Below are 27,938 nucleotides of genomic sequence, written 5' to 3'. Positions count from 1 at the left end.
GGGCAAAAACAGTTCTGCGTCTTGGCTCGGGCATTTCCGTCCTATAGGGTTAAATTCCCCCCAACGCAGGAAGTGAGCATCATCACATGACCCGGGAGGCGGAACACAAATAACAGTTGTGGGTTTGGCTTCTCCGCCTACTTAAGGGCAAGCAGATAATCGAATCAGCAAGGGGTTGCTGCATCTGAGTCGGCAGCTGATTGGCTGGATATTTGAGTGCTGTCAAAATCCCGAGTCTTTGTTGTACTTCCGTCGTGGCCGTACTGCAGCAAGATGGGTGAGTTTGACGGTCTCGCTATGGTTTTGGCAGTATTAATGTCGCCTGTAGTGCCACAGGCCAGGCCGACTAGTTTATTAAGAACAATAGCAGCGGGTTTGTGTGTAGTTTATACGCGTGGCTTGAACGCCACTCACTTCCTCAGTTGAAAGAGGACAATCCTCCCAATATCCCCGGAGAAGATCGCCTCACAGAAAAGCATCGATTGTTTCACCACCGAACGAAAAGTGGTGCTTTGCGTAATTTTCTGATACTGCTCCTTCTCTCTCCTTAAATGTTGTCATTATATCCGTAGATTTTTTTTCTCTTTCTGATCTTCATAATTAGAATGGGATTCTGTTACCGGGTACTGTGTACACCTGGACATTGTGTGACTTAAGGGCAAGGTAAACATCAAGCCAGTAAGATAAGAAAATGCATAGATGCCATCATGGCACTCCCTTTGTGCAACATCAAGCAAAATCTAGACAAAGGGTAAGAAATAAGCTTAAAAAAGGTTATAAAGTAGGAATTAAAGAAAAGTAATATATTTTCTATTATTTCAAAGTCTGTCTTCCCAAACCATCCATGCTTCCACCACACCCAGCATTGCTTCGTACATTCCTTTTTGTTCTTTAAACAACTTCATATACTACCCAGTACTTTTCTGCAAGAATTTGCATGTGTTAAAAATTCTCTATTCATTCTTTAATCTTTGATAAAATTTCACCATGATAAGAAATACATCTGTGTTTCTAGTTTTTTTGCCATTCATTTACATGTATAATGTGCAGTTGTTCACTATCTTGTCTTTGAAATATTAATTTTCAAATCCATATATCTCATTGCACTGGCTCCCAATAGATTTCTGTCTGCAATTCAAGGTGCTGATTGTCACCCTTCATGAGGCCAAGTTACATGTGACAGTCTTTCTCAGATGGTTTCTGCCTATCCCACCAGATAGAGCAGAATGGTCATACTCCTGGTCCTATCAGTGAAGCTATGTCATTCGATAGGCAATAGGAACATTGCCGCCTTTGTTGTTTTTTGTTTCAACCAACTAAATATTTTAACCTATAGCCTATGCTTTCCCTAGTTTACTAAAATCATTACTGTATATGAAAGCCTTGCAATGATCAGTACTATGATGGCTGATAGAGTGCAATTTCTATGGAGCTATCAAGTAATGATTATGGGATGTTGAAAATTGCATAAAAACAGGTGAGATTTTATGCATAAAAGTGTCATAGAAAGAATTATTCACTCTTTTTTGGTGCAAGTTGTAGAAATTCAGCCAGACTGCCTTGGACTTTATTGTGGAAGAACACTGGAAATTATAAATGGAACTGAAATTCATGGCGATTGTGGGGTAAGTTGTACTTTTGGCAATTTTTCTAAATATTTAAAACAAGGGTATGTTGTTATTGGACATGACTAAGTAAAAGGTTGGGCTGAATGTTTGCATGAATTGTTTTTATGCAAATAATCAAACAGATAAGAAAACTAGATAAAACATTTTTAATAAATTAAGTAAAGGCTATATAAAATAGTTTGTGATAAAACTTTACAGGTATGTCCCAGAGGACAAAGAAGTGATGCCCATAAAATCTGCCGTGAATGTACGGGCTCTCCAGAACGCTATGATTGGCTTTATCTTGGCTTTATGGCAATGCTACCTCTCATTCTGCATTGGTTCTTCATTGAATGGTATTCAGGGAAAAAGAGGTAAATATGTATTAAAACAAAATAAGTTTTAGCTTATAATATTTAACTTTAAAATACACTAACTTCTCAATGAATATGTAAAAAATCTGTACCATTTGTCCTCATGGATTTTAGCCTCTAATTCTTGTTCATTTTAATCATTTTTATATTTATACTTTTATTATAATGTAAACTGCTCAGAGTCTATTAGACAGTGAGATTGGTGTATAAATTAAACAATTAATAAATATAACCCACCACCTTGTGCAATTCAATACTATAATAAAAATATAAAGACATTTTTAGTTCAGCTCACTTGCTGTAAAAATAGTTGCCGTTTTCTTGGCAACAGTGCAGTGGTAATTTGCACAAGTACTTCTGCAACAGTGCAGAAATAATATGTATTGGTTTTTTCTAGGTTTTTTTCAACTTTTCACTCTAGCCTACTATCCTGAGATTCCATAAATTTCTCATACAAATTCTAGCCTGGCCTAATTCAGCTTAGTTTCCAAGCCCAGACCAGGTGTCCCTTGTGCCATCTGCTGGTACTATTATTTTAATGTATGAACTAGATTTATAACTGGTCGCTTAGCGACCATTCAAAGTTACAGTGGGCCTCCCTGACTCAGTTATGAAGATTTGATGGCTGCCCTCCCCCACCTGTTGGCGCTCAGCAACAAGCCCACATTTACAGCCGTTTGCAATGCCCCATGGTCACGTGATCATGTTTTATGATAGTTTTGCTGAAAAGAAGGGTTTATTTTCAGTTTTCAGCAAACTTGGCTCCATAGGGAACCATTGGTTTGCTTAATGACCTCAGTGTTTGCTTAACTGCTGCAGAAAAAGTTTGTAAAATAGGTTTGGTCATATGGGTGATTTACCACTGTTACTAATTACAGCTGTGATCTACCTTTTTTTTATACGCATGTATTTATATGATGCAAGGTCACATTTACTTATTTAAAAAAATGATATAGCCACCAATCTTCTCTCAAACTCTGGGCATTTTTGATTTTTGAAAATATTGAGATTTGTCAAAAGTTAACTCAATCTCCAAAGTTCTCTACAATAAAACAAATAAATCTGGAAAGCCAAGGCACCTCCTTCACATGGAGAAAAAAGCTCTTAAGATCCTGCCTGCTACTTATGAGAAAGATCTCATCTTGAAGGTTTTGCAACCCTCCCTAAGAATGATAAGAGAATTAATGTTTTATGGCACTCAGCTGTTTTGTTTTCAGTACTTATTTTATCTTTTGTCAACAGTTCCAGTGCTCTTTTCCAGCACATCACTGCTTTAATTGAATGCAGTGTGGCAGCAATTGTTACCCTGCTTGTAAGTGACCCCATGGGCTCCCTGTACCTCCACTCATGTAGAGTGATGATGCTTTCTGACTGGTATACCATGCTTTATAATCCAAGTCCTGATTATGTTACCACCATTCACTGTACCCACGAAGCTGTCTATCCTCTGTGAGTATATACTTCTAACTCTGTACTGATCTAATACTTAGAACAAAAGGCAAGACCGTTTCATTGTTAAGTCACATAATTCAATTTTAATGGTCTGTATCAGACGCAAAATTTTTTAGGTTAAATGTGGTTTATTTCTAAGTAAAATGGCATTAGTTTGTAAGTTTAATTATCGTCACTACTATAGTTGATTTGCAGTGTAATAGTTGATGGCCAGAGGAACAAACGTTAAGACTGTTTTGTTTTAAAAAAAACTTTAGTTATGAGCAATATACTATGTAACTTTATTGCAGTACTTTTGTTTAACAAATTTGCTGCCCTTCCTCATCTGTTTGGTCTTGGCAGTTAGGGAAAATGAGAATAGGATTAAAAAACAAATTTGTTGGACTACAATAGATATCCCTTTCCCATGGGATATCATTACAAGGGGACAAGAAGTAACCATATTAAGAACTCTGATCTGTCTATAGGCACAAGCCTGGCTCTAGTATGAAAGCAGAATATTGATATAATGCTATAGGAAAGACCTAGAAAGCTGCTGAAAGGAAAGAGGTAGTGATCTTTTAGGACAGGCAGTTTGTCTTATTTCCACAATTTGAATCAAAATTGTCAGTGATTTTATTATCCAACTGCTAGTTCTAGGAATTTGAGGTCACAATGTGCTAATTTTGACAAACTTCTCTTTCAGCTACACCATTGTATTCATATACTACGCATTCTGTTTAGTGTTGATGATGATGCTTCGTCCTCTGCTGGTAAAGAAAATTGCTTGTGGGCTGGGAAAGTCAGATAGATTTAAGAGCATTTACGCAGCTCTTTACTTCTTCCCAATTCTGACTGTGCTTCAGGCTGTTGGAGGTGGCTTGCTCTGTAAGTTGTTTTCTATTCCCTCTTGGACGAAACACAAAGCCCAGCATGTTTAATTTCAAAATAAGCGCTTGGCCTTATTTTTGGGAAGGTCTTATTATTTTGGAGCATGTGGAGCAAGATGGGGCTCTTCTTGCCGTCTTACCTGTTTTCCAGCTCTGTCTCCCTAACCCTAACCAGAGGAAATGGCAGGGACCGGCTGTGGATGCGTTTTAATATTTTCAGGGAGAGCTTATTTTCAAGGGGGGGGCTTATTTTAGCGCATGTGCTCAAAAGCCTGATTGGGCTTATTATCCAGGGAGATCTTATTTTCAGGGAAACAGGATATAAACAAAATAGACTTCAGTTCCCGAATACTAGGCTACAGTGGTCTGGGTTTCCGCCACAAATTAAATAAAAACCAAACAAATCATGGAATGTTTACACATTTACCATTATGTGTAAACCAGGTGATACTTATAAAACGTATAGTAAATATGAATGTAAATGTGTTACTGGTAGGTAGATTCTGAGCTTCACTGCATCCTAAAAACATGGAGAAAGTCTTTAAATACTGAGATTAGAATTTTTATTCTTAAATCAGAGGATAGGAATGCAATGCATCACGTGAGGACTATAACCAGGGCCGGATTTTCCTATAGGCTAACTAGGCTTCAGCCTAGGGCCTCAAGATCAAGAGGGGGCCTCAAGATCAAGAGGGGCCTACATTCAAATTGTTAGCAAAATTAAAATTACACTTTCACTATAGGTGAAAGGGCCTCATAAGTGGAATAGCCTAGGGCCTCTTTTCATCTAAATCCGGCCCTGACTATAACGGAATATAATGTCTAATATATTTTACTGGGGGCAGTTTCACTAAATCCAATGAAGATTTCCCCTTGAATATAGTATTTTGAAAACTAATTGCTTACCTATCTGTTCTGTTTGACCAAGATGATAAAAGTGTGTATAACATCTTCCTTTTTTACTTCCAGACTATGCTTTCCCATATATCATCATAGTGTTATCTCTTGTTACCCTGGTTGTCTATCTGTCAGCTTCTGAAGTAGAAGTAAGTAAACTACTGCAACTAGCAAAATTATTAACTGTCAATAGGCTGTAAGGTTCTGGGAGAAAATTGGTTTAGTATCCTATAGGCACTATCTGAGGAAAAAATGAATTATCCGAATCTGCTGAAGCTATTGAACAGAAATTCTCTTTCTCTCCAGTAGTCAGGATTTTCATGAAGGTGCTGGATACCTTCTCCTGCCAGCACTGACTAGGAAAAAATCTGCAAACAGTTTAAAGAGACCTTTAAAATTTATTCAGTTTTCAAGAATGTGATCTCTCAGCCTGTTGTGCAGAGGAAGATTGTGCACTCAAACAGAAACAATCTTCCATCCAAATTCCTAAATGAATAAAAAGTTTAAAACATTTTGCGGAGTTTTCTCCTTTAATGATTCTAATTGATCACTGAAGCTAATCAGTTATTGCTTTGGAAGTATTACTGAGACAATTTATTATCAGGATGGAAAAGTTATTCCTAGAGAATCCCTGAATCTCACATTCCAGTTGTACCTTTAAGTAGATTACTATAAAAATAGAAACTAATGGAAATATCTTGTTTTCTATTTTCAAGACTTTCAAAGATCTGCTTGTCAGGAAGAAAAGGCTTATCGTTCTGTTTAGCCATTGGCTGCTGCATGCCTACGGAATTATCTCCATTTCCAAACTGAGCAACATTTACCAGGACTTGCCTTTGCTGGCCTTGGTGCCTGCACCAGCTCTTTTTTATTTGCTAACTGCAAAGTACACCGAGCCATCCCGGATATTATCTGAGGGAGCAAATGGACGTTAATTGTAACTAATAACAGTCTGGGTAAGTAACAGATACAAGAGAGTCAGTCTTCTTGGTAAGCTGTCCTTACCTTAGTTATTAGTTTGCTATGGATCAACTTTCAAATAAAGCTTTTCTTTTTTTGAGGATCAAAACTGGACAACTCTGTACCAACTAGAAGGCAAATTTTCTAAACAGTGTGGATACCCAGTATGTATAATGCCTTAAGACTCTTATCAGCTGAAGAAGTCCTTGATTTTAGCAGTTAAGTCTCTAGGCTTGTCCTGTATATCTGTTTTACATTTGTCTGTTATGTGTGAATAATTTGTACAGCATACTTGAAAATAGTGTTATTTATTGATTTCACAGCACAGTATTTTCTCACATGTTTGAATCTGTATTCATAGAAGAATAAAAGATCTAGTATTCTAACTTCAGTTTATAAGGACTTGTAGTCTGTTTTATCCTAGAGAAAAAAAATTGACAGAACATATTTTTACAAACACTTTTATCTGAACAAGCATTTATATGAAATAGAAATTATGTAGCAGCAATATTTGCTCTGCATTAAGAATGTTTGTGTGTTTCATTGAAAGAGCCAATGAAACATCTGTCACTCTTTTACAACAAACACCTTGACAACATTTCCATTTAAAAAGGAACACCAGGATTCAGTTACGTACTGCAAATAAATGCTTCCCTTTTAGGTGATCTTTTAAAAAGATTTTCTTTCTCCAGGCTGGAGGTTAGATAGTTTATGCAGTTCCCCTTTTAGTAGCGAATAACCAGATATGCCAGTTATGTTTTATATTAAGTTGTGTGTTGTTTTATGTGTAACAATATATTTTTAATTTTGTGAAGCTGCTAAGAGTTCTGAATTTGGGCAGCCTATAAATTTGACAAATGAAAAAATAAAGCATCTGTTAAAAATTTGTCATGGGTTGTAGGCTCCTTCATCTGAGACTCAGTACATTCTTCTCACATTTAAATCCACAAGCAGATTTACTCATATATTTTTTTTTTAAAAAAACTATCAAGTATAATAAACAGGAAAGAAACTATTGTCTGCCACTACTGAAACAAACATGTTAAGATTGTTTTCAGCTACAGTAATGTTTTTTAAAAGATTAATAGGTCTTGGAAGTTTGTCCCAACACCCAAATAAAAAAATAGTGCTAGAAAACTAGCATCTGCTGTTCTAAACTTGACAGAGTAAGACCTTTTTTTCTGGTATTCTGTGACATATACAAGCTGTGAAGAATCTGTTTTGAAGAAGGTAATTTTTGCTTATCCAACACATAATTTTAACAAATATTTGGCACCTCCCCAAAATACTTACTTTGTCACTCTGCCAAAGATTTGCTTTTTAGCAGAGAATCCATCTCTTCATAGTTTAGCTGTAGCCCTTCATGAACGTAGTCAACCTTAAAATTTCTCTTTGCATTTCTTCTGACGTATTCTTCCAGAATAATCAAGACCTCATGCTGGTACTTGAAAAATATCTGCAATAAGATGAAAACAATGAGACAATAGATTTTCTGTTGCGGAAAAAGACAAGCTGGATTTTCTTCATTTTTTAAAAATATACTTCGACTTTTCTAAAATACTTAACATGAATTTTATGGGGGTTGGGGAAAGTACAGAAAGTAAATAGGTTTGATATAAAAATAGTGGGAAAAGTATAGCACAATGATTCCTTAAATTTAAAATGATATGAGATCCCAAGTGTTAGGATAGATAAAAGAGCCTTCTATTTAATTGGATTAATCAATTAAAAATGTTAAAAAGAGAAAGCAGCTCTCATAAATGGCTTGTTCTTAAACAATAGCTGTACTTTAAGTCTCAGCAAAGCCACACTGGGGAGAAAAAAACCATTATTTTTCTTGCTGTCATGATGAGCAACAGAATATGTAACAAGCTAGGTAAAGATAAAGGTTTTTCCTGTTCAGTCATGTCTGTCTCTAGGGGATGGTGCTCATGTTCGTTTCTTAGCCGAGGGAGCCAGCGTTGTCAGAAGGCATGTCTGCAGTCATGTGGACAGCATGACTGTATGTCAAGGCGCACAGAACGCTGTTACCTTCCCACCAAAGTGGTACCTATTTATCTACTTTCATTTGCATGCTTTCAAACTGTTAGGTGAGTAGGAGCTGGAGCAAGTAACAGGAGCTCACCCCATCCCCCAGAGCTCAAGTCTTGAACCCGAGCTGTCAGCTTTTCAGCTGAGAAGCTGAGTGTCTTTAACTGCTGACCCATCACAGGCTACCAAATTGGTAGAATTAAATTTTACTGGTTTTTTCTCCATTCAAATGGTATTCTAACCCTAGTTTATGCTAATTATCATCAACTAGTTGTTTATTTTTAATCGTGTGAAAGGTTGCCATTTGAAGGGAACTATGACTCTTATTTTTCTTTTTTAATATAATTATTTTGCATCCTTGAAGTTACCAAATCCATGAAGTACCACAGAAATGGGATTGTGCATTTTAATCTAACTGGGATTATATATCACATCCTCCTGGTTGACATCCATAAAGTCAGACATTAACCAATGTCTGACTTTATGGATGTTAACGATAAACTGTCCTCCATCCAAACCCCCACCGCCTCCAGGTAATATAATAATATACCTTTTGTAAATATTCATCCTTTGTCCATTTCTTGGCAAATAGTTCTAAAACAAGAATTTTATAGTAAAAATAAACATAGATCACAATATATATTTTAAAAGAAGTAAAAAACATATTTAAATATGCAATAACATATTAAATGACATTTTAAACCACATTTATTAAACGTATATGACACCCAGAATTTCTAAAAAACAAATTAAGCTACTTCTTAAATGATATCAGAGTCTGTAGGAAGACATCTATTTTTATTTTATTCATAAGATTAAAGTACAAAAGGAAAAAAAAACAAGTTAACAGAAACAAAAGAAAACTAAAAACATTAAAAATGTGAATTAAAAAGGAGAAAAACCAAAACATATATTATCCCCCCTAGTTGAACACTGACAAATCTAGAACAATAATAGCTTTTCCCCTTGTAAAGCAGGTCCAAAATTTATAATGTATTTTACATGTATTTGCAATCCAATTGACCTGTCATACATTACATATATGAAAGAAAAAATAGTTAGCAGGTTAAAACAACAGCAAAGTTAAAGTTCATGGCTCCGTTAATAGTCTGTTATTGTAATTTACTTGTAGAAAGTCTACAATGGTTTCTTATTTACCACAAATTGATTGATCCAGGATCAGATACTCTAGTTTGGCTCTTAATAATGAAACCTTTCCTTAGGTTTTTAATTGGAAACTTTCCCAACAATTGCGTATGTGTATATAGACCAGGGGTGAAATCCAGCGGGTTCTGGAGAACTGGTAGCAGAAATTTTGAGTAGTTTGGAGAACCAGCAAATACCATCTCTGGCTGGCCTCAGAGTGGGGTGGGAATGGAGTTTTTGCAATATCCTTCCCCCAGAAATGGGGAGGGAATGGAGATTTTGCAGTATCCTTCCCCTGCCACTCCCACCAAGCCACACCACAACATGCCCACCAAACCACACCCACAGAACCAGTAGTAAATTTGGATTTCACCACTGATATAGATCCTGCATTAAGTTTCTTCTGTGGGACAGCGCTTTCCAAATTTCTTTTATGTTAATGCAAGATATCCATTAAGGAACCATCATATTTCAGAAAGAAAAAAGCCACATATATGTCCCTATTGTGGATCATTTTAGTTCATTTTTACAAAAAAAAATCATTTCAGCTGGAGTGGAAATTCCTGCCACATAGCACTCACCATAAAGAACTTTTTTACATTGCTGGATTTGTTGTCTCTCTAACTGATAGATCTTTGCCTCCCCATCTATTGTGGCGATATCTTCCTTGAGATATGCAATGCCCTATAAGGATACAGCCAAAGAAAGAAAACATTCATGTAGAAGCTATTGATACAGTCAGCCTGGTGAGATTCTTGTAAATAGGCAAGCAACAATAAAAAAATATTTCTGGTCAGTTCACAGAACTGCTCTGGTTCCTTAAACTTGCCAGACTGACTGCATTCTCTTAGGAACGGTCAGATCAGGGTTTCAGGGATTCTGGTCAGGTCTGTGTCACTTCCTGCTATGCAAGGTCTCTAAGCTTGCCAGTCTCTTCACTCCTCCCCCTACTCTAGCTGGAGATTTCACTATGTTAGATTTTCTAAAATCCAAAACTGAACATTATCCTGCAGCTTCAAATTTAAAAATAACTGTTGTGTCGTGAATAAGAATTAGAGATGGTTGAAGAAAGCAAGCAAGCAAGCAAATCAGATTAAAAAGATTTCAAGCCAAACTCAATTATTGGCAACTATCTGCACTGGCTATGTTTTATTGACAATAATTTAGAGGTGGCTTGCCACTACCTTCTCCCAAATGTTTTTTCTGACTTTCCAGTATAATCTAATTATCCAATGGCCAAGCTTTTTTTTCCCCCAGCTTCTCTGAGATCAACCAAGCCTAGCTGGGTGCTGCCAACAACAAATCTAACATCTGTTCTTAAAGTTATAATTTTATTGTTATTAAATTTATATGCCACCCACTTCTAGATGAATTACAACTTCTTAAAACAACATCATTTGATCATCACAATGACTGCTGGAGGGGCCCTTCACACTCTTATTACTCTCTCTTGAGTTACTTTCACACCGCTTTCCATTTTCCAAAGGATTGCCTACCAAACATCTTTTTTTCTCCTTTAATCTTAAAACCTCCCAATTATCCTATGCTTTCTTCTATTATTATAAGCGATAGTTCCATTTTACTCTTCTTTTATCAATCTAAATACATCTCAGGTGGATGTCTGCATTTTCTGTTTTTCCCAGACACTTCCTGTAATCTTCAAACCAGATTATTAAATAATTATAACCAAAGACTATGCTTTATTTCTCCATAGGGGATGGGCACAGCTTTTAATGGATTATTCAAACAAAACCAGTGAACTGCAGAAGAAAGTTGGCATGGAATTGCTGGCAATCTCAATATCTTCCACATAATCCTGGTCTGTCTATATACCTCTTGGGCAAAATAGGCTGCAAATCATATGGAATCCATACCCCTCTTTTCTGATATAGGAATTACTCCTCCCATCCCATATAACAAACAGTCCCTGCAGAATTCCAAGGTTTACACATCAGTAATTTTTAGAAATCTGATTCAAAAGATTCCCAAAAGTAAACATTGTACTGCGAAATACTAAACAAATAATTAAGATCCCCTGACATTTTTAAAAACTCATATAATTTACTTGGAAACAAAGAACATAGAGCATAGATAATCAAGTGTCATAACATTATAAACTATAATGTCATTTAAGCCAATATTTCTAGTTTGGCAACCCCCTGCAGCATACATTTTTTCCTTATATAATTCAAACCACTGAAAAGTACCAATGGGCACAAAATGGCATTTTTACAATGTCTTCCTGCTGTCTACAGCCATTCCAGAATTGTTAGTGTCTTACCAAATTGCCAAAACTTGACATGCAAAACTATTCCTTTCTCAAAATACTCACAGCTCTTAACCGGTCATTTTCTCCATTCAAAATGAAGAGCATTCTATCTATTTCATAGTTGTCTCTCTCAATAAACTTAATCGAATATGTCAAACTTGTCAGTTGTTCAAATGCTGTATCTCTGTTCCTCTTGAGTTCAGTCTTTGCAGTTACCTGTTGGCAAATATTGATGCATCTTACATAGTTATAATCTTAGGAACATGATACAAAAGAAAGAGTGCTAAGAACAAAAGTCGGACAAATTCTGGCCCTAGGATTTCATAACATTTACAAAAATATTTGTATCATGAACCTTAAAAACTCTTGCTGACTGATGAATGCTTGGGAGAAGGAAGAAAAAATTGAAACATTACTATGTGGGGTTTTTTTTGTTTTTTGTTTTGGAAGCTTCATTTTCAAAAGCAAGAAAACACACCGAATTAGAATATTGAAGAATAAAACAATGCATTAAGCAATAGCCTTCATACTTTTTTATATTTATACAAAGTCATCTTATTGCCCCCACAATCTGGGTCCTCATTTCACCTACCTTTGAAAGGATGGAAGGCTGAGTCAACCTTGAGCCTGGTGAGATTTGAACTTGCAGTAATTGCAAGCAGCAGATGTTAATAACAGTGCTTTAGTCCACTGTACTACAGGCTCTTATTGAACAGAAGATTGGAATGTACTTCTTTAAATATTCTTTTTTTCCATTTCATTTTGTTTTCTCATTTTTTCTGTCTGTACTTTTCATTATTTTTTTAAATTTCAATTTGTAATACTTCGACTAATTTTAAAATCTCTAATGAAAATTATTTTAAAAAACAAAAGGTCTAAGTGGAACCATTAGCCTTCAAAAGATGGTCACACACAAATAAAAAGTAACATAATTTAAGAAGCACATATTATGCCTGCTTACCTTTTGCCTTTCAAGTCTCTGAATTTCCCTTAATGATTGCTCTATGCCTATTTTAAGTTTGCTTTCTTCATCTCGTAAATCTATAAATAAGCAGAGGATAAAAAGTTAAATTAATATAATCTACAGTAACACAGCTTGTTGGAAGGGTTCAGGAAACGACCCACAAGATCAGAAGGAAATCATTTAGAATACTTGTAAATTACTTATTAGTGAAAATTATTGGCCGATCTATTAAACAAAAAAACACTCATGCCCACAATATCTAACCTAAATATAGAACTTGCTGCAAAATCTAAAATAAATGTAGTGAAAACATGGTAATACAACCACTTCTCTTTAGTAGCTATCTCATTTAGCACTATCACAAATCTCACAAATTCTAAATGTGTGGTAAATTCTATTAAAGGGAAGGAGGAAAGATTTTCATCTGGCACCAAATAAAAGTAAACAGGTATCAGACACAACCAAAGTCTTCTCACTGGAAACTACCCAATTTGTTTCAGAAAGCAAGCACTCAGAAAATGCATTTTGATGTCATTAATATTTGGGTTAATATCTATTTATTTGTTGACTTGTATATCATCTTCATCATAACATGTCTCTCAGTAACTTATGTCTAGAATAGAATATAATAACAGAGTTGGAAGGGACCTTGGACGTCTTCTAGTCCAACCCCCTGCTTAGGCAGGAAACCCTACACCACTTCAGACAAATGGTTATCCAATCTCTTGTTAAAAACTTCCAGTGTTGGAGCATTTACAACTTCTGGAGGCAAGTTGTTCTACTAATTAATTGTTCTAACTGTCAGGAAATTTCTCCTTAGTTCTAAGTTGCTTCTCTCCTTGATTAGTTTCCACCCATTGCTTCTTGTTCTACCCTCAGGTGCTTTGGAGAATAGTTTGACTCCCTCTTCTTTGGGGCAGCCCCTGAGACATTGGAACACTGCTATCATGTCTCCTCTAATCCTTCTTTTCATTAAACTAGACATATCTAGTTCCAGCAACCGTTCTTTATATATTCTAGCCTCCAGTCCCCTAATCATCTTTGTTGCTCTTCTCTGCACTCTTTCTAGTGTCTTAACATCTTTTTTATATCGTGGCGACCAAAACTGGATACAGTATTCCAAGTGTGGCCTTACCAAGGCATTATAAAGTGGTATTAATACTGTAGGTATGTGTGTGTGTGTGTGTGTGTGTGTGTGTGTGTGTGTGTGTGTGTGTGTAATGTAATGTAATGTAATGTAATGTAATGTAATGTAATGTAATGTAATGTAATGTAATTGCAATCTTCCATAGAATATATGATGAGCATCAGGGGATAATAACACAGACATATTTTGTACTTAATAACTATCAGGGAACAAGCCGTTCCTTTTCTCTCAGGGCCTGAAGATAGGTTAGGCTTTACAAGCTCAACAAGGTTAGAGCCATATGGATTTCAGGGATGACAGTTCTATAGGGCAGGCACATAAGGCATGTCTCCTAGGTCCTACAAAGTTTAAAGCTGGGACCTAGAGCACAATACTTCCTCCATATCTTATCAGTTAGAAGAAATCGGAGGAAAAAGACAGTCCCATAATGTAAAGGGCAGAAACAAGAAGTTTGAGGAACAGGAGAAACAGCCACAACAATACAATAATCAGATAAAATTAATATTGAGTCCAGAGAACAGAAATGTAATTAGCGAAAATGTCTGGGACATGACTCTCTCTAGTTCTCATGAAGAAAAAGGGAGGGAGTGTGGAAGTGCATTCAGACATGCAAGGTAGCCCTCTAAGGTAGACTAAACTTGGTACCAAAGACACACTGTTTTTATGATTAAGTCATAATAGGAGTATCTTGTAGAAGTGGCTGATCACTTCCTGGAAAGTCCTGACCAGCCAGGACTGACATGGGTCTACCGTATGACTTTTCTCCCTAATGTAATCTAGAAAGAAAATAAAATACTTAATGAAACCTAATGTGCCATAAAAATAATAAAATTACAACTCTTAAAACTAATTTGTCCATTATGCAAAATCTTAGGTTTATCATCAAGAGATGGCAATGTATTGACCCTGTGATAGGCAGAACATAAATTCCAACAGTCAGGTAAATAAGATTAACAGTTGGAAGAAGAAAACTATTTTAAAGTTGGATGCTTTTCTTTTTTTTGCACTTTGATGAATTACATAGATAAGACTTCCTACATATACCATTATACATTTCCTTTTGTTTTGCATAATTGGTGCTTAATTCTTCTAATTCTTTTCGTAATTCTTCTGCGAGGGGAACATTCTTTTCTAGTTTTTCTTCCATTTCTTCCATACGTTTTGTTTTAGAGTTGTAGTCTTCCTTTTAGGAAAGAAAACGTAGGAACAATTTATAAATAGAGTGGTACTGTAATGAGCATCCTAATATTCTAGCATGATACAACAACTGATTAATATTTACTCTGTCTGTCTATCATCTGATTGACTGATTGACTTAGAAACCACCCAGCAACAGACTGACTTTGGGTGGCTTATGCTTGAAATACGAAAATAAAAAGAACCTAGACATCTGGACAATAACAAAATAACCAACCACCCTAGGACTCCATATATACTTTATCCTAAAAGGAGCATAACCAAGTTTTTGAAGACTTGTGGAACATCATTGGGATGGGATATACAGATTGCTGGGGATATTATTTCTAAGAGTAGGCATCACAACAAAAAAGGCATGACTTTGAGGGAATCCAACACATACCAATTCTATTATTATTTATTAAATGTATATGTTGATTCCCAGAAACTCTGAACAGTTTTCAAATGATTTAAAACATGAAAACAAGACTAAAAACATCCACCAATTTTGATTTTACTAGACAGGCAGGGACCATAGGAAATAGGCAGTTCCTCAGATAACCTGGCCCTGTAATGTAATTGATAACCAGCACTTTGAAATGCAATTGGAAGCCTATTCACATATGAGGTGATTTCCAGCCTGCAGAACAGTGCTAGATTCAGAATCCTTGGAATGCTCAACATGATTACCTAGATTTCACAGCTGTTTCTTCTTCCAGAAGATGTCTTGGATACAACCCCAACAAGCTACTTCTCTACCTAGAAGCCCTAGTAGCTTCCCCACCTGTCACAAGGTTTAACATTCTCCTATCCACAAGCAAATCCTTGTCTTCTAAAAATCTCTTACTTGACTAGTCATATTTCTCCTGCCATTTTAACATCAATTTGATTTTTTTTATCATTGACCCCACTGTCTCTCTATTCCATTCCCTGCTGACTGCAAATCTGAGTCAGTTATTATGCTTCTGGTGTGCTGGGAATTGAAATAGAAAACAAGCAGTTGTTTCTGATTTATATGTTAGAGGAATAATCTGGATTTAAAATGAAACAGAAAAAAAAACTAACGTAATTCAAAATCCAGTTGTACCATTTGTGCTTATATCTGAATAAAACAAACTGATTCAAGTAAATAAATTACAGCTATTTGTTATTCTGACTTCTGCCTAACTTTAGTAGCTCTTTATACCTTCTTTTCTCTAATTCTCTCTCCAGTCTTTTTGAATTTAGTATCAACTTGGCATCCAAGAAATGCATAGCTTTTACTTTAAAGCTTTTATCTAAAGGAAGCCTCACATCGAAATGCTTCAGGAAACTGAAATCTTCTTCTCCTAGCAGCCTGCAGCAACCAACTCAAGCCACTCCAGTTGCTTAGAAACAATGCAAACTCTTGATTCACAAGCACATTCTCCACTACCTTCTTTAGCAATCTGATTTTTTAAAAACTTCTATTCCCTTTTGATTCTAAATGGGCTGAATACTTATGTATTTATAGTCAAAAATATTTCATAAGACAGCTACAAAAATGTATTAAAATACAGATTGCTTGCCTCAAGTTTTCCAATTTCTTTTGTTAAGTGAGCATCATGTTTCTTATAATGGGTTTCTCTTTTTTGCAGCTTGGAAGTGAGATGATTGAGACGCTCAGTACACTTCTTGATTTCTTTATTGAGATGTTCATTCTATTTGTAGAAAATATGAGAAAGAACCAACATAAATCTGTTCTAATAATTTGCAAGTGTATATGAATGTGCAGATGTTGAGATTTCAGTTTAGTTTGGCATTTATGGAAACAATATTTAATAAGAAAGATTTTTCTGCTATGAATTCTGATCTGTGTTGCAGTTTTCATTTCAATGATCAAATATTGAGAGAGAATATACTCTAGTTCTAATTACCAACTGAAGTACTTTGCTAAATACCTGTTTGTGCCATCATGGCATTTTTTGTTCAGGCATATTCAGGAGCCTGGCAAACAATTTGAAATTAAGTCAGGCTTCAGAAGGGAAGCAAAGCCTACTTCGCATATGGTTATTCCTGAGAAAGTAGACCTCTTCATTGATTCAAATGAAATATAATTTTGTCTCTTCTTTCCCTAAACTATTTTCATTCAACTTAAGGGTCAAGCAGACTTACACTGCATGCCAAGGAACGTATGTGTCTGTCAATCAGGGATGGTTTTATTTGTATTACTCCAAATTTAATATTCTGGCTAGCATGTATTCAAATAGCAAAACACAGAACAGGAAGTTGGATCAACCAATCAGCAGGCAGGACATGCATCTCTGCACTTTGGGATTTGGGAGGTGTGCGCATAAGGCCATCTGCAGCCATCTGCAACGCATGCTTACTCATCAACTCCTTCACAGTGTAGGTACGAGGTGACCCCTATGTGCAGTTGCAGGCAACTCTAAATCAAATTTTAGTTTTGTTATTTTATGTCAGAAATCAAACACTCAAATGCTGCAAACTAGCATTACAGAAAAAGTACAGAGGGGGATACAGTTATAATCTTGTCTACCTCTCCCTTTATTCCAACAAAAAATGTTTTTTAAACGTCAGGATCTTTTTTTGTTGTTGTTCATTGGCTTATACATTAAGTCCTTTGATTACTCTGCACTGGATCCAAAATCAATCCTAACTCTTCCCTGAAATCCCTTCTTGTGTGTTACACAATGAATGTGATTCTAACCTTTCATCCACAGGTTTTTTTCCAACCTTCCTTAAACACAAGGTCCTCTCCACAGACAAAGGGGGATGGTGGGGATTTCCTAGTACCATGTACATGAGCATTGCCCTAGCTCAGCTGCAGTGCGCATGTACTCGCCGGCCAGCTGATTTTCGGGCCTTCTGGCCTCTGAAGGGCCTTCGGGGGGGGGGGTGAGGAAGGCCCATTTTTTGCTCTCCGTAGGCTCCAGAGGCTTTCTAGGAGCCTGGGAGAGTGAAAACGGTCTTCCCCACTACCCCCCGAGGCCGGAAACGGCCCGGGGCATATTGAATTATGGGTGTGGGCACACACGCGCGCACGCCCCTCACACTCCCTCTGCTTTTGGCACATGGCAGCAAAAACGTTAGCCATCACTGTCATGTACCTTTCAGTGAGCAACACTGAGATGAGAGAGGATACAAGACTCCATTTTATGAATATGAATTCTTTAGCAATATTTGAAGTAGTGGCAATGATACTTACCGGGTCCGTAAATTCATATGTGTGTGTGTGTGTGTGTGTGTGTGTGTGTGTGTATGTGTATACATATATATACACATATATGTAGGTCTTTGGTAATTTGGGTTTTCTCCCGCGTAAAATTGGAAGTGTCTTGGCGACATTTTGACAAAGTCTCATTCGTCATCTTCAGGCTGGTGTTTTCGGCTTTGTGCTTCTAGGAGCAATGTGTGATCGCAGCTGTTTCTTCCTTTTAACTGCCAGTGGGGATGTGAACTGATTGGGTGGGAGCTTGGCTGTGTTCTGATTGGGTGGAGGTGTGTTCTGATTGGTTGGAGGTTTGGCTGTGCTCTGATTGGATGTGGGGTTGGCTGTGCTCTGATTGGATGGGGGTATGTTCTGTTTAGGTGGGGGCTTGGTTGTGCTCGGGTTAGTCTGAGTTGCAGGGGGATTTGAGCTGGTGAGCTGTGTTGCTGTTGTTTGGCTTCACGTTCGTGGTCGTGCCACATCAAGAATCAGCAAGATCCTCCATAAACATCTGTAGAAAATCTATATTACAGTGTGATTTGATGTTAGTACCCTAATAGGTATCATACCTCCTTTTTTAACTTGTTATAGGATTTTTTCAGAGCTTCAAGGCTTTGCTTTGAGTCGCACAGAAATTTTTCACTGGCTTCCAGTAAATTTTGATATAGGGCTGTAATTTTTTCAAGTTCGATCTGAAACTGTTTGCTACAGAGAGAGCAAAGTGAGAAAACACAATTCAGAATCACTGAATAAATGAAAAGAAACAGTGACATCATGTTAACAATAGGTCAATAGTGAGCATAGCTTTTTCATTATTCTTTTCGCAGGGAAGGAAGGAGTGTGTTAGAAATGCTATCAGAATGGTACATACACTCCACCTTCCCTTAAGTTCACAGAGCAGAAATTCAGATGTTGTATTATGCCATTCGCCCACATATAGGATTTTATATTATTTTTGCAGTGCATGTCTTGCATAATAGTAGTACAGGTAGTCCTCGACTTACAACAGTTCATTTAGTGACCATTCAAAGTTACAACAGCACTGAAAAAAGTGACTTATGACCGTTTTTCACACTTGCGACTTTTGTAGCATCACCATGATTATGTGATCAAAATTCAAATGCTTGACAACTGGCTCATACTTATGACCATTGCTGTGTCCCAAGGTCATGTTTAATTCCTTTTTGCGACCTTTTGACAAGCAAAATCAATGGGGAAGCCAGATTCGTTTAACCATGTTATTAACCTATCAACTGTAGTGATTCACTTAACAACTTTGGCAAGAAATGTCGTAAAATGAGGCAAAACTCCCTTAACAAATGTCTCACTTAACAATAGAAATTTTGGGCTCAATTGTGATTGTAAGTCAAGGATTACCTGTATTTTCACTATACAAACTATGTGGTGTTTAACTGTAAAAATAATTGTATGTTCATAACTAAATCTTCACTTCCATTCATTAACTCTATTCTACATGATCAGACAACTTTCACTCAGTTCTATGCACTCTATCCGCTTCTCTTAGTTTTACAAACTTTATTTGTATTTTATTTCATTCTCTTTACACTATACTCCTCTAACACTCCAAGTCACAATTTTCATATGTCATGGTTGTCAACAGACAGGCCCACAATATTAGTCTCCACCATGTATTATGGCTTCAGTCAATCAAGACATTCACCCCAAACAGGCTCATGCTGCAAGCCAGGATCTCTAGTTCAGGGGCTATCTTGCAAACCAATATTACCTTGCCTACACTCTGCCAAACTTGGATGTGTAGGCATTGGGCTGACATGGCTCAGAACACCAGGATTCCTTCCATTTAAATATAGATCAGTTTGTGGGTTTTTTTAATTTGTATTTCATCAAGGATGTATTTTATGACAGATACAAGTATAAACATAATTATAAATACATGAAATGGATACGAATAAAAGGAAACATTAGGACAGGGATGGTAGGCACGTTGGTGCACTTATGCACACCCCTTACAGACCTCTTAGGAATGGGGTGAGGTCTACAGTGGACAGTCTAAGGTTAAAGTTTTGGGGGTTTGGGAAAGAAACCACAGAGTCAGGTAGTGCATTTTAGGCGTTGACAACTCTGTTACTTAAGTTGTATTTTCTGCAGTCTAGTTTGGATCGGTTTACCATGAGTTTGTATCTATTGTGTGCTCTTGTATTGTTTTGGTTGAAGCTGAAGTATTCATTGGCTGGTAGGACATTGTAGCAGATGATTTTATGTGCTATGCTTAGGTCAGACCGAAGATGGCAAAGTTCTAAGTTGTCTAAGCCCAAAATTTCAAGTCTAGTGGCATAAGGTATTTTGTTGCGAGCAGAGGAGTGGAGGACTTTTCTAGTGAAATATCCCTGGACTCGTTTGATTTTATTAATCTCTGATATGCAGTGCGAGTTCCAGACAGATGAGTTGTAATCAAGAATTGGTCTGGCAAAAATTTTGTATGCCCTAGTTTGCACTTCAATATTACCAGAGAAGAAGCTACGCAAGATTAGGTTAACAACTCTTAATGCTTTTTTAGCAATGCTGTTACAGTGAGCTCTGGTACTTAGATCATTTGAAATGAGTATCAAAGATCTTTGACAGAGTGAGGGTTGTCTGTTAGGTCGTATCCGCCCAACTTGTATTTTGTGTTCTGATTTTTTTTGCCAGTGTGTAAGACAGAGCATTTGTTGGTTGAGATTTGGAGTTCCCAATTTTTGATAAACTCTGTCTCTCATAATATTATTGTTTTGGATGAACACAGTTTTGAAGAAGCCATTTTGAAGTGCACAATTAGAAACACAACAGGCTCAATTTACTTCATGTTGTATTTGGTAGTTTATTATTTTTTAAATAAGAAGGTTGCTTAGTGATCGTTCTGATTGTTAACTGCCCAGAGCATTCGGAAACAGACAGCATACAAATTAAGTAAGTAAGTAAGTACGTACATATATACATATATAAATAGTATTTATTTGGCAATATCTGTGGAATTGCATATTTATACTTTTTTTCACCATACTGGCAATTGATCCCCAATTTTACTTGTTTACTTCATAACAATTTTCACACAATATTGTACCTTTTATCAGTTTCCTTTTTCAATGATGCTTCTAAAATTGCCAGTTCTCTTGCATAGCCAGCATGAGCAGTGCTGCAACAAGTATATTTTTTAAGTTTTACTTAACATAGTGTGATCAACAAAATATTGAAGATAAAAAAATAGATTAAATGAATAAATTGAGATCAAACTAAGCCAAATCAACCCTCCTTAATAAATTAGGGACTTATATAAATAGATATATACATTTAAGAAGCAATATATATGGTATCTATTTTGGGGGTAAATGACTATATGCAAAAAAGGAACTGAACACAAAATTTTAAACATTCATAAATAACATACAGTACTATGAAAAGTCCCTTTCATAGAAATGAGCTAAAATACTTTGTTGGTAGAATTAAGTGGATATTTTTTTGAACCCTGAAGTAAGCGCTTGGCCTTATTGCCATGTGCTCAAAAGCCTGATTGGGCTTATTATCAGGGGATGTCTTATTTTGGGGGAAACAGGGTATATTTTGTTTTACACCATTTTATTTATTTATTTATTTTATTTATATATCAAAATTAGGGACCACCCATCTCGCTTAGAAAGTGACTCTTGTTTTATATGTTCTGGGGAAAATTTGCCAATAAGGTTAATTTAATTATTAAAGTTAATTCTATAAGTTTTATAATTTCTTCAAAAATCTTCAAGTTAAATGAGTGACTAAATAGGTACTAAGATGGGTATTACCACCAGAGATCATAATACCTACTAATCTATTCAATATTTAGAATGGTTTCCTGGCACAGAGAAACAGACATGTATGGAACCCAACTGGAAGGATATGTGCTATGAACAAAATGGGGATAATGAAAACTATGGATAAAGTTAGGAGAACATGTTTGTGTATATAATGTATGTGCATATTTGTGTGTATGAAAAAAGAAGACAGACTATGTCACTATGTTATAGCTGATCTACTGTTCATATCAATCTCTCTAATAGTAACAAAGAAAGCTAGATTCTGACAAAAGTTTGTAGTTCAGGTTTAGGCAAAAAAAAAGAAGAAGCTTAGGTTACAAAATCTTAGAAACTGGACATTTAGCCCATCTTTTTTCAATGAGCATGTTAAGGAAGTCCTCTTTGATCCTGAGAGACTGTGGGAAGGAGGATGGGGAAGGAACTCAGTTTATATCAGAAGAGGCAACCCAACCAGATATGGTGGTTATGAGAAGAATTTGAAAAATATTCGGACTAAACTGACTCACTGTTAAGTTTGTCTCAGAAGTTTAAATAATTTAAAGTTTTTAAAATTATGTTTTTAATCTCTGACTAGCATTGGATGCCTTTCACAATTCTGCATGGTTGTTGCTTCTTCGGTTTGCCAGATACAGGGCTTAACACAGGGGTGGGTTCTACTTACCTTTACTACCAGTTCTCAATGGGATTGCATGCACGCTCTCACTTCTGTGCATGCGCAGATCGCCTATGATGACATCCGGGGTGGTGGGCGGAGCCTCCCGCTGGTTTTACTACTGGTTCTTATGAACCGGTCCAAACCGGGGGCAACCCACCACTGCCTTAACAGATACGTTTGATCTTTCTACTTCTTAAATATGTGAAAACAGAAAGTTGGAATTGGGGTACATTTTTCAAAAATAAAAACCCTCACTTCCTAAGGAGGAAGGGGCAATGGAATAATATTTAAGTCCTAGGTGTTACTAAGAAAAGTGCTGAAGAGCTGCTGGAGAGACATATGAACAATAGATAGCCCACCTCTGACTTAGAATAATCAGGAAATATACATTTGTTTCTTCATATACATAACAATTTCATACTGTACATAGAAAGAGCTGTCTGCCTAATTTGTCAGCTGTCTGACTAAAGTCCTTCATGGTAAATGCAACTGTCCATTAACTGGTAGCAATGAGATATCCAAGGTTGGATCCTTAGATAGATGTATGGAATGTACAGTATCTTTCTTTTTCAACAAAAATGGTTATCTCATTTTACCTCCAGCAATATATAATGATGCAATATGTGCGGTATAATACAGTGTTGTTTTACATTTTTCAGACTTACAACCAATCAGCAAATTAAAAAATATTAATTAAACAATGAAAAATCAACTGTATATTTCCTGATTTCAAATGCAACAAGAATGTATATTTTATCTAGAACATTTATTTCACCTCCATGAAACTAAATTATACTTTTGCCTAAACTTTCATCTAATTTAATAACAACTTGGTTTGCAAATCTTTCCCCTTAGTTACAGTATATCAGTTCTTCTTACATTTCGGATTCACAGAAACTTAACTAGAAATAGAAAATCAGTTTTCAGCAAGATATTTTATACATATGAAATGAAATAACCTACTCATATATATCCTGCAGTCCATCCAGCTCTTCCTGTGTATTTCTTGTTTCTATTACACGCTTTGCCACATAGTCAAGCTTTTCTGTGAGCCAATTGGATAACTTTTCAAATCTATTTGAAAAAATGAGACTTAGTTAAATATTTATAACATATTTATAAAATATTTACATGTTTACATTTTATTAAACAAGTGGCTAGCCAACCATGAAAAATGTAGTTTTCTATCTTTCCAATATATACATAAAGGTAGCTTTCCAATATATACATAAAAACTGAAATTAAGAAAATAATTATTCCAATAAAAATCTTTAAAATCTGAGAGAACAGAGGCAAATTTGTTTATATGACCAGAAAGAGGTAAAAGGAAGGCTTTTTTTCATGTTTTGTTAACTAATCACAAAATGACAAGAATGTCAAAAACATGATTTCCTATTGTATTTATTCAGCAGAGACTTCCAGGATCCCTTTTCCAAATTCATAGACGTTTTCAAATACACATTATTCCATGAATCGTACTGTAGACACAACAACTCTGCCTTTAGGGCCATCCTTAACTAAGTCAGATTAGCAATATTCAATAGTTTGAAAACATTAACTTGGAATTACCAGCAGCCCATTTTGAAACATTTTCTTATGGAGAAGAACACTGTTTTTTTCTGGGAATTGATTTGCATGTTAAAATTATTTATTTATTTATTTATTTATTTATTTATTTATTTATTTATTTATTTATTTATTTATTATTTATTTATTATTTATACATACATACATACATACATACATACTTATATGCCGCCCTTCTCCCAAAGGACTCAGGGCGGCTCACAGAAATTAAAACAATAAAAACAATAAAAATAACTACTAAAATAATCAATTAAAATCTCCCAATTAAAAATCACTCATCAGATCAGCAAATTTGTTGGAAAAGCCATGTCTTCAGATCACGGTGAAAAAAGTGAAGGTTGGGGGCCATCCAGAGCCCCGTGGGTAACCCATTCCAGAGGGTCGGTGCGCCCACAAACAACGCCCTCATCCTGGGCGCCACCAGCCGACATTGTCTGGCCGATGGCACCCGGAGGAGGGCAGACCTATGTGAGCGCACAGGGCGGTGGGAGGCAGACAGAAGGTGGTCCTGCAGGTACCCCGGGCCCATGCCATGTAGGGCTTTATAGGTAAGTACCAGAACCTTGAAGTGGATCCGAAGGACCACCGGTAACCAGTGCAGCTCACGCAGGAGAGGTGTAACACGGGAGTAACGGGAAGCTCCCATAACAACCCGCGCGGCTGCATTCTGGACCAGCTGGAGCCTCCGGGTACACCCCAAGGGCAGCCCCATGTAGAGGGCATTACAGTAGTCCAAACGAGAGATAACGAGAGCTTGGGTGACTGTACGGAGGGCATCCCTGTCTAGGAAAGGGCATAACTGGCACATCAGGCGAACCTGTGCAAAAGCCCCCCTGGTCACGGCCGTCAGAGGGTCCACTAAGGACAGCCGCAAATCCAGGAGGATGCCTAGATTACGAGCCCTTTCAGAGGGAGTAAGCAACTCCCCTCCCATCAAGAGTGATGGGGGCACTAGACCATGAGATGCCGGCAAGCACAGCCACTCCGTCTTGGAGGGGTTGAGTCTAAGCCAGTTCCTACCCATCCAGACCCATACCGCCTCCAGGCACTTAGACATCACAGAAAGGGCATCTCTGGGTTGGTCCGGGGTGGAGATATAAAGCTGGATATCATCAGCCTACTGATGATACCTCACCCCAAAACTGCAAATGATCTCACCTAGCGGCTTCATATAGATGTTAAAGAGCAAGGGGGAGAGAACCGACCCATGAGGCACCCACAAGTGAGAGGCTTTGGGGAGGATCTCTGTCCCCCACCCAGACAAACTATGTGCGACCCGAGAGGTAGGAGGAGAACCATTGCAAAACAGTGCCCCCCACCCCCAATCCCCCGAGTCGTTGCAGTAGGATACCATGGTCGATGGTATCGAAAGCCGCTGAGAGGTCAAGTAGGACCAAGATGGAGGAATAACCCCCATCCCGGGCCCGCCAGAGATCATTCACCAGAGCGACCAATGCCGTTTCCATGTTGTGTCCACGCCTGAAGCCTGATTGGTACAGGTCTAGATAATCCGTTTCCTCCAGGAATTGTGGAAGTTGGTGTGCCACCACGGACTCAACAACCTTCGCTATAAAGCGAAGGTTGGAGACGGGCCGAAAGTTGTTTAAGGAGGCCGGATCCAGGGCAGGCTTCTTGAGAAGGGATCGAAACATCGCCTCCTTAAGGGTGGCGGGGAAGACCCCGACCCTCAGCGAAGCGTTGACAATCGCCTGGATCCAGTTTCTGGTCACCTCTCTGGTTGTCGCAACAAGCCAGGAGGGACACTAGTCCAACAAACACATGGAGGCCCCCAGTCTACCAACAATCCTGTCCACTTCATCTACGGATACAGGGTCAAAGTCAACCCAGATGTTACCTTCAAGGCTAAAAGGTTTATTTAAAAGGTAAAGATTGCCCATAATCACATAGGATAATCCACATATCTTCTAGTTTACTATATGAAAGTAGTTTGCCACTGGCTTCCTCCAGGATGTCCTTTCGCATCCCAATTTAGCTTACAGACTTGGAATTTCTTGATGGTATCCTGTCAAATACTAACCAGGTTTGACTCTTAGCTTTTTGGGATCAGGCAACATTAGCAAGATGCTATCGCTGGTTGAATGCTAGGTATAGTTAGCAATAGCAACAACACTTAAGAGTTATATACTGCTCTATAGTGCTTTACAGCATTCTCTGGGTGGTTCACAAATGTCAGCATATTGCTCCCAACAATCTGGGTTCTCATTTTGCTGACCTTGGTAGGATGGAAGGCTGAGTCAACTTTGAGCTGGTCAGCAGTGAACTCCTGGCTGTGGATAGACACTGCATTCTAACCAACTCCACCACCATCACTCATAGGATTTATTTACTTGTTTGTTTATTTCTTTAAGGTATATTTCCTATAATATATATTTATATTTCCTATTTCTTAACAGAGAGGAGCTTTGTGGTGTACAATATAATCAATAAAATTAACATTAAAATCATAATTAATTTAAGATTAAAATATTTTAAAAAATTAAAAATATAAAAATAACATTATAATTATAGGATATATATTTCCTAACAGAAAGTAGGAATGTTTGCTTAGGTTGAATTACTGACTCACTTAATATAAGGCATAGAATAGCTACCGCCGGATAATTTGAATAAAGAATTTTTTTCCTTTGAACAAGATGGATATAATTATGGTAAAATAATTATGCTAAAATATTTTTGACAACTTCAGACATACAAGTTTTAAATGAAAATAACACTCTTTGTACTGTGGTGAGATCCTATTTAGGTTATCATGCGATTGAGATGTGGGCTGTTTACTCCAAAACACCTAACAATTGGATTATAATTATGGAATTAAAAACAAGTTGAAGGATTAACGTACTCTGCGGCTAGTTTGTCTCTTTCAGAACGAAAATGATCTTCTTCACTAGTTAACATTTGATATTGCATATTAAGAGTATCATTTTCCTCTTTGACTTTTTGATACACTTCCTGAAGTTCTTGCAGTTTCCGGTTAATCTACAAAAAAAATCACAGAATGATTTATTTAACTAAAAAGCTTAATGGTTCTAAAAATGTTATGACATTCCTATGACTTCAAAAGGATTATAAAATATGAGTAAAGCAGGTCTTACCCACTGAAAAATATCTTAGTCAATAAACCATTTAAGTTTTAAATTAATCCACTTTTATATATGAAAAAATTAAACATGAATACATTAAATATATTTCTTTACAAAGGTATCTGCATCTTAGCATAGATGATTAAAAGGGAGTAAAACACCCCAAAACCTCAACCCTAAAATGTAAATTGGACTAGGTAAGAGTGATTTAACACACCATTATGGGAGGACTAGAACTCAACATTAGAGCCACACTTCACAATGTTTTAGAAATGTTTTAATTCAGAAATATATTTTTAAACTTAGGAATTGTTTTAAAATGTTTTTCATGACTTTCAATTGAAAGCTTTACATTTATAAGTTTGTCCAATTTCATTGGTGACTCTGAGCGGCACACATTTTCATACGTTAGATGTAATATTACCTATTTTCCTAATTTTACTGTTTTGGACAGTTGTACACTGAAGAAATCAGCCAATAAAAAAACAGCGTTCCAGTATTTAAGGGGCTGCCACAAAGGAGAGGTGGTCGGCCTATTCTCCAAAGCACCTGAAGGCAGAACAAGAAGCAATGGATGGAAACTAATCAAGGAGAGAACCTACCTAGAATTTTCCTGACAGAATAATTAATTAATGAAACAGCTTGTCTTCAGAAGTTGTGGGTGCTCCAACAATGTAAGTTTTTAAGAAGAGATTGGACAACCA

At 36.8% G+C, this 27,938-nt stretch overlaps 2 protein-coding genes across 6 annotated transcripts in view; one reads left to right on the top strand and one right to left on the bottom strand.

The window, feature by feature from the left end:
- The first annotated feature begins 237 nt into the window (after window positions 1-237).
- JKAMP (JNK1/MAPK8 associated membrane protein) lies at window positions 238-27,887 on the top strand. Of its 5 annotated transcripts, none has more exons than XM_070931634.1 (7): window positions 238-277; window positions 1,543-1,625; window positions 1,827-1,981; window positions 3,224-3,430; window positions 4,119-4,300; window positions 5,272-5,348; window positions 5,916-6,973. In XM_070931634.1, exons 1-7 carry the CDS (start codon window positions 274-276, stop codon window positions 6,132-6,134), a joined length of 927 nt encoding a protein of 308 aa, XP_070787735.1. In that variant the 5' UTR covers window positions 238-273; the 3' UTR covers window positions 6,135-6,973. The 5 variants fall into 5 exon arrangements, with proteins under 5 accessions (XP_070787735.1, XP_070787734.1, XP_070787731.1 ...); XM_070931633.1 differs by having other exon boundaries at window positions 260-277; window positions 1,537-1,625; XM_070931630.1 differs by lacking the exon at window positions 238-277 and adding an exon at window positions 27,689-27,887 and having other exon boundaries at window positions 1,458-1,625; window positions 5,916-6,155.
- Window positions 7,457-27,938, bottom strand: part of CCDC175 (coiled-coil domain containing 175) — a 39,685-nt gene continuing 19,203 nt past the window's right edge. The window contains exons 9-19 of the mRNA XM_070931635.1: window positions 26,994-27,130; window positions 23,510-23,620; window positions 21,165-21,236; window positions 18,652-18,787; window positions 16,440-16,571; window positions 14,761-14,899; window positions 12,567-12,646; window positions 11,669-11,821; window positions 9,918-10,020; window positions 8,741-8,784; window positions 7,457-7,615 (exon numbers count right to left, since the gene is read on the bottom strand). Of these exons, the coding sequence (XP_070787736.1) occupies window positions 7,457-7,615; window positions 8,741-8,784; window positions 9,918-10,020; window positions 11,669-11,821; window positions 12,567-12,646; window positions 14,761-14,899; window positions 16,440-16,571; window positions 18,652-18,787; window positions 21,165-21,236; window positions 23,510-23,620; window positions 26,994-27,130 (1,266 nt within the window). The remainder of the gene's footprint in view (window positions 7,616-8,740; window positions 8,785-9,917; window positions 10,021-11,668; window positions 11,822-12,566; window positions 12,647-14,760; window positions 14,900-16,439; window positions 16,572-18,651; window positions 18,788-21,164; window positions 21,237-23,509; window positions 23,621-26,993; window positions 27,131-27,938) is intronic.

This window comes from Pituophis catenifer, unplaced genomic scaffold, assembly GCF_029215685.1.
Source record: "Pituophis catenifer annectens isolate HBS135680 unplaced genomic scaffold, rPitCat1.0.hap2 SCAF_1, whole genome shotgun sequence".
NCBI classification, from domain to species: Eukaryota; Metazoa; Chordata; class Lepidosauria; order Squamata; family Colubridae; genus Pituophis; species Pituophis catenifer.
Note: the sequence above shows the minus strand (reverse complement) of the source record. Positions and strands in the feature narration are given on the sequence as shown.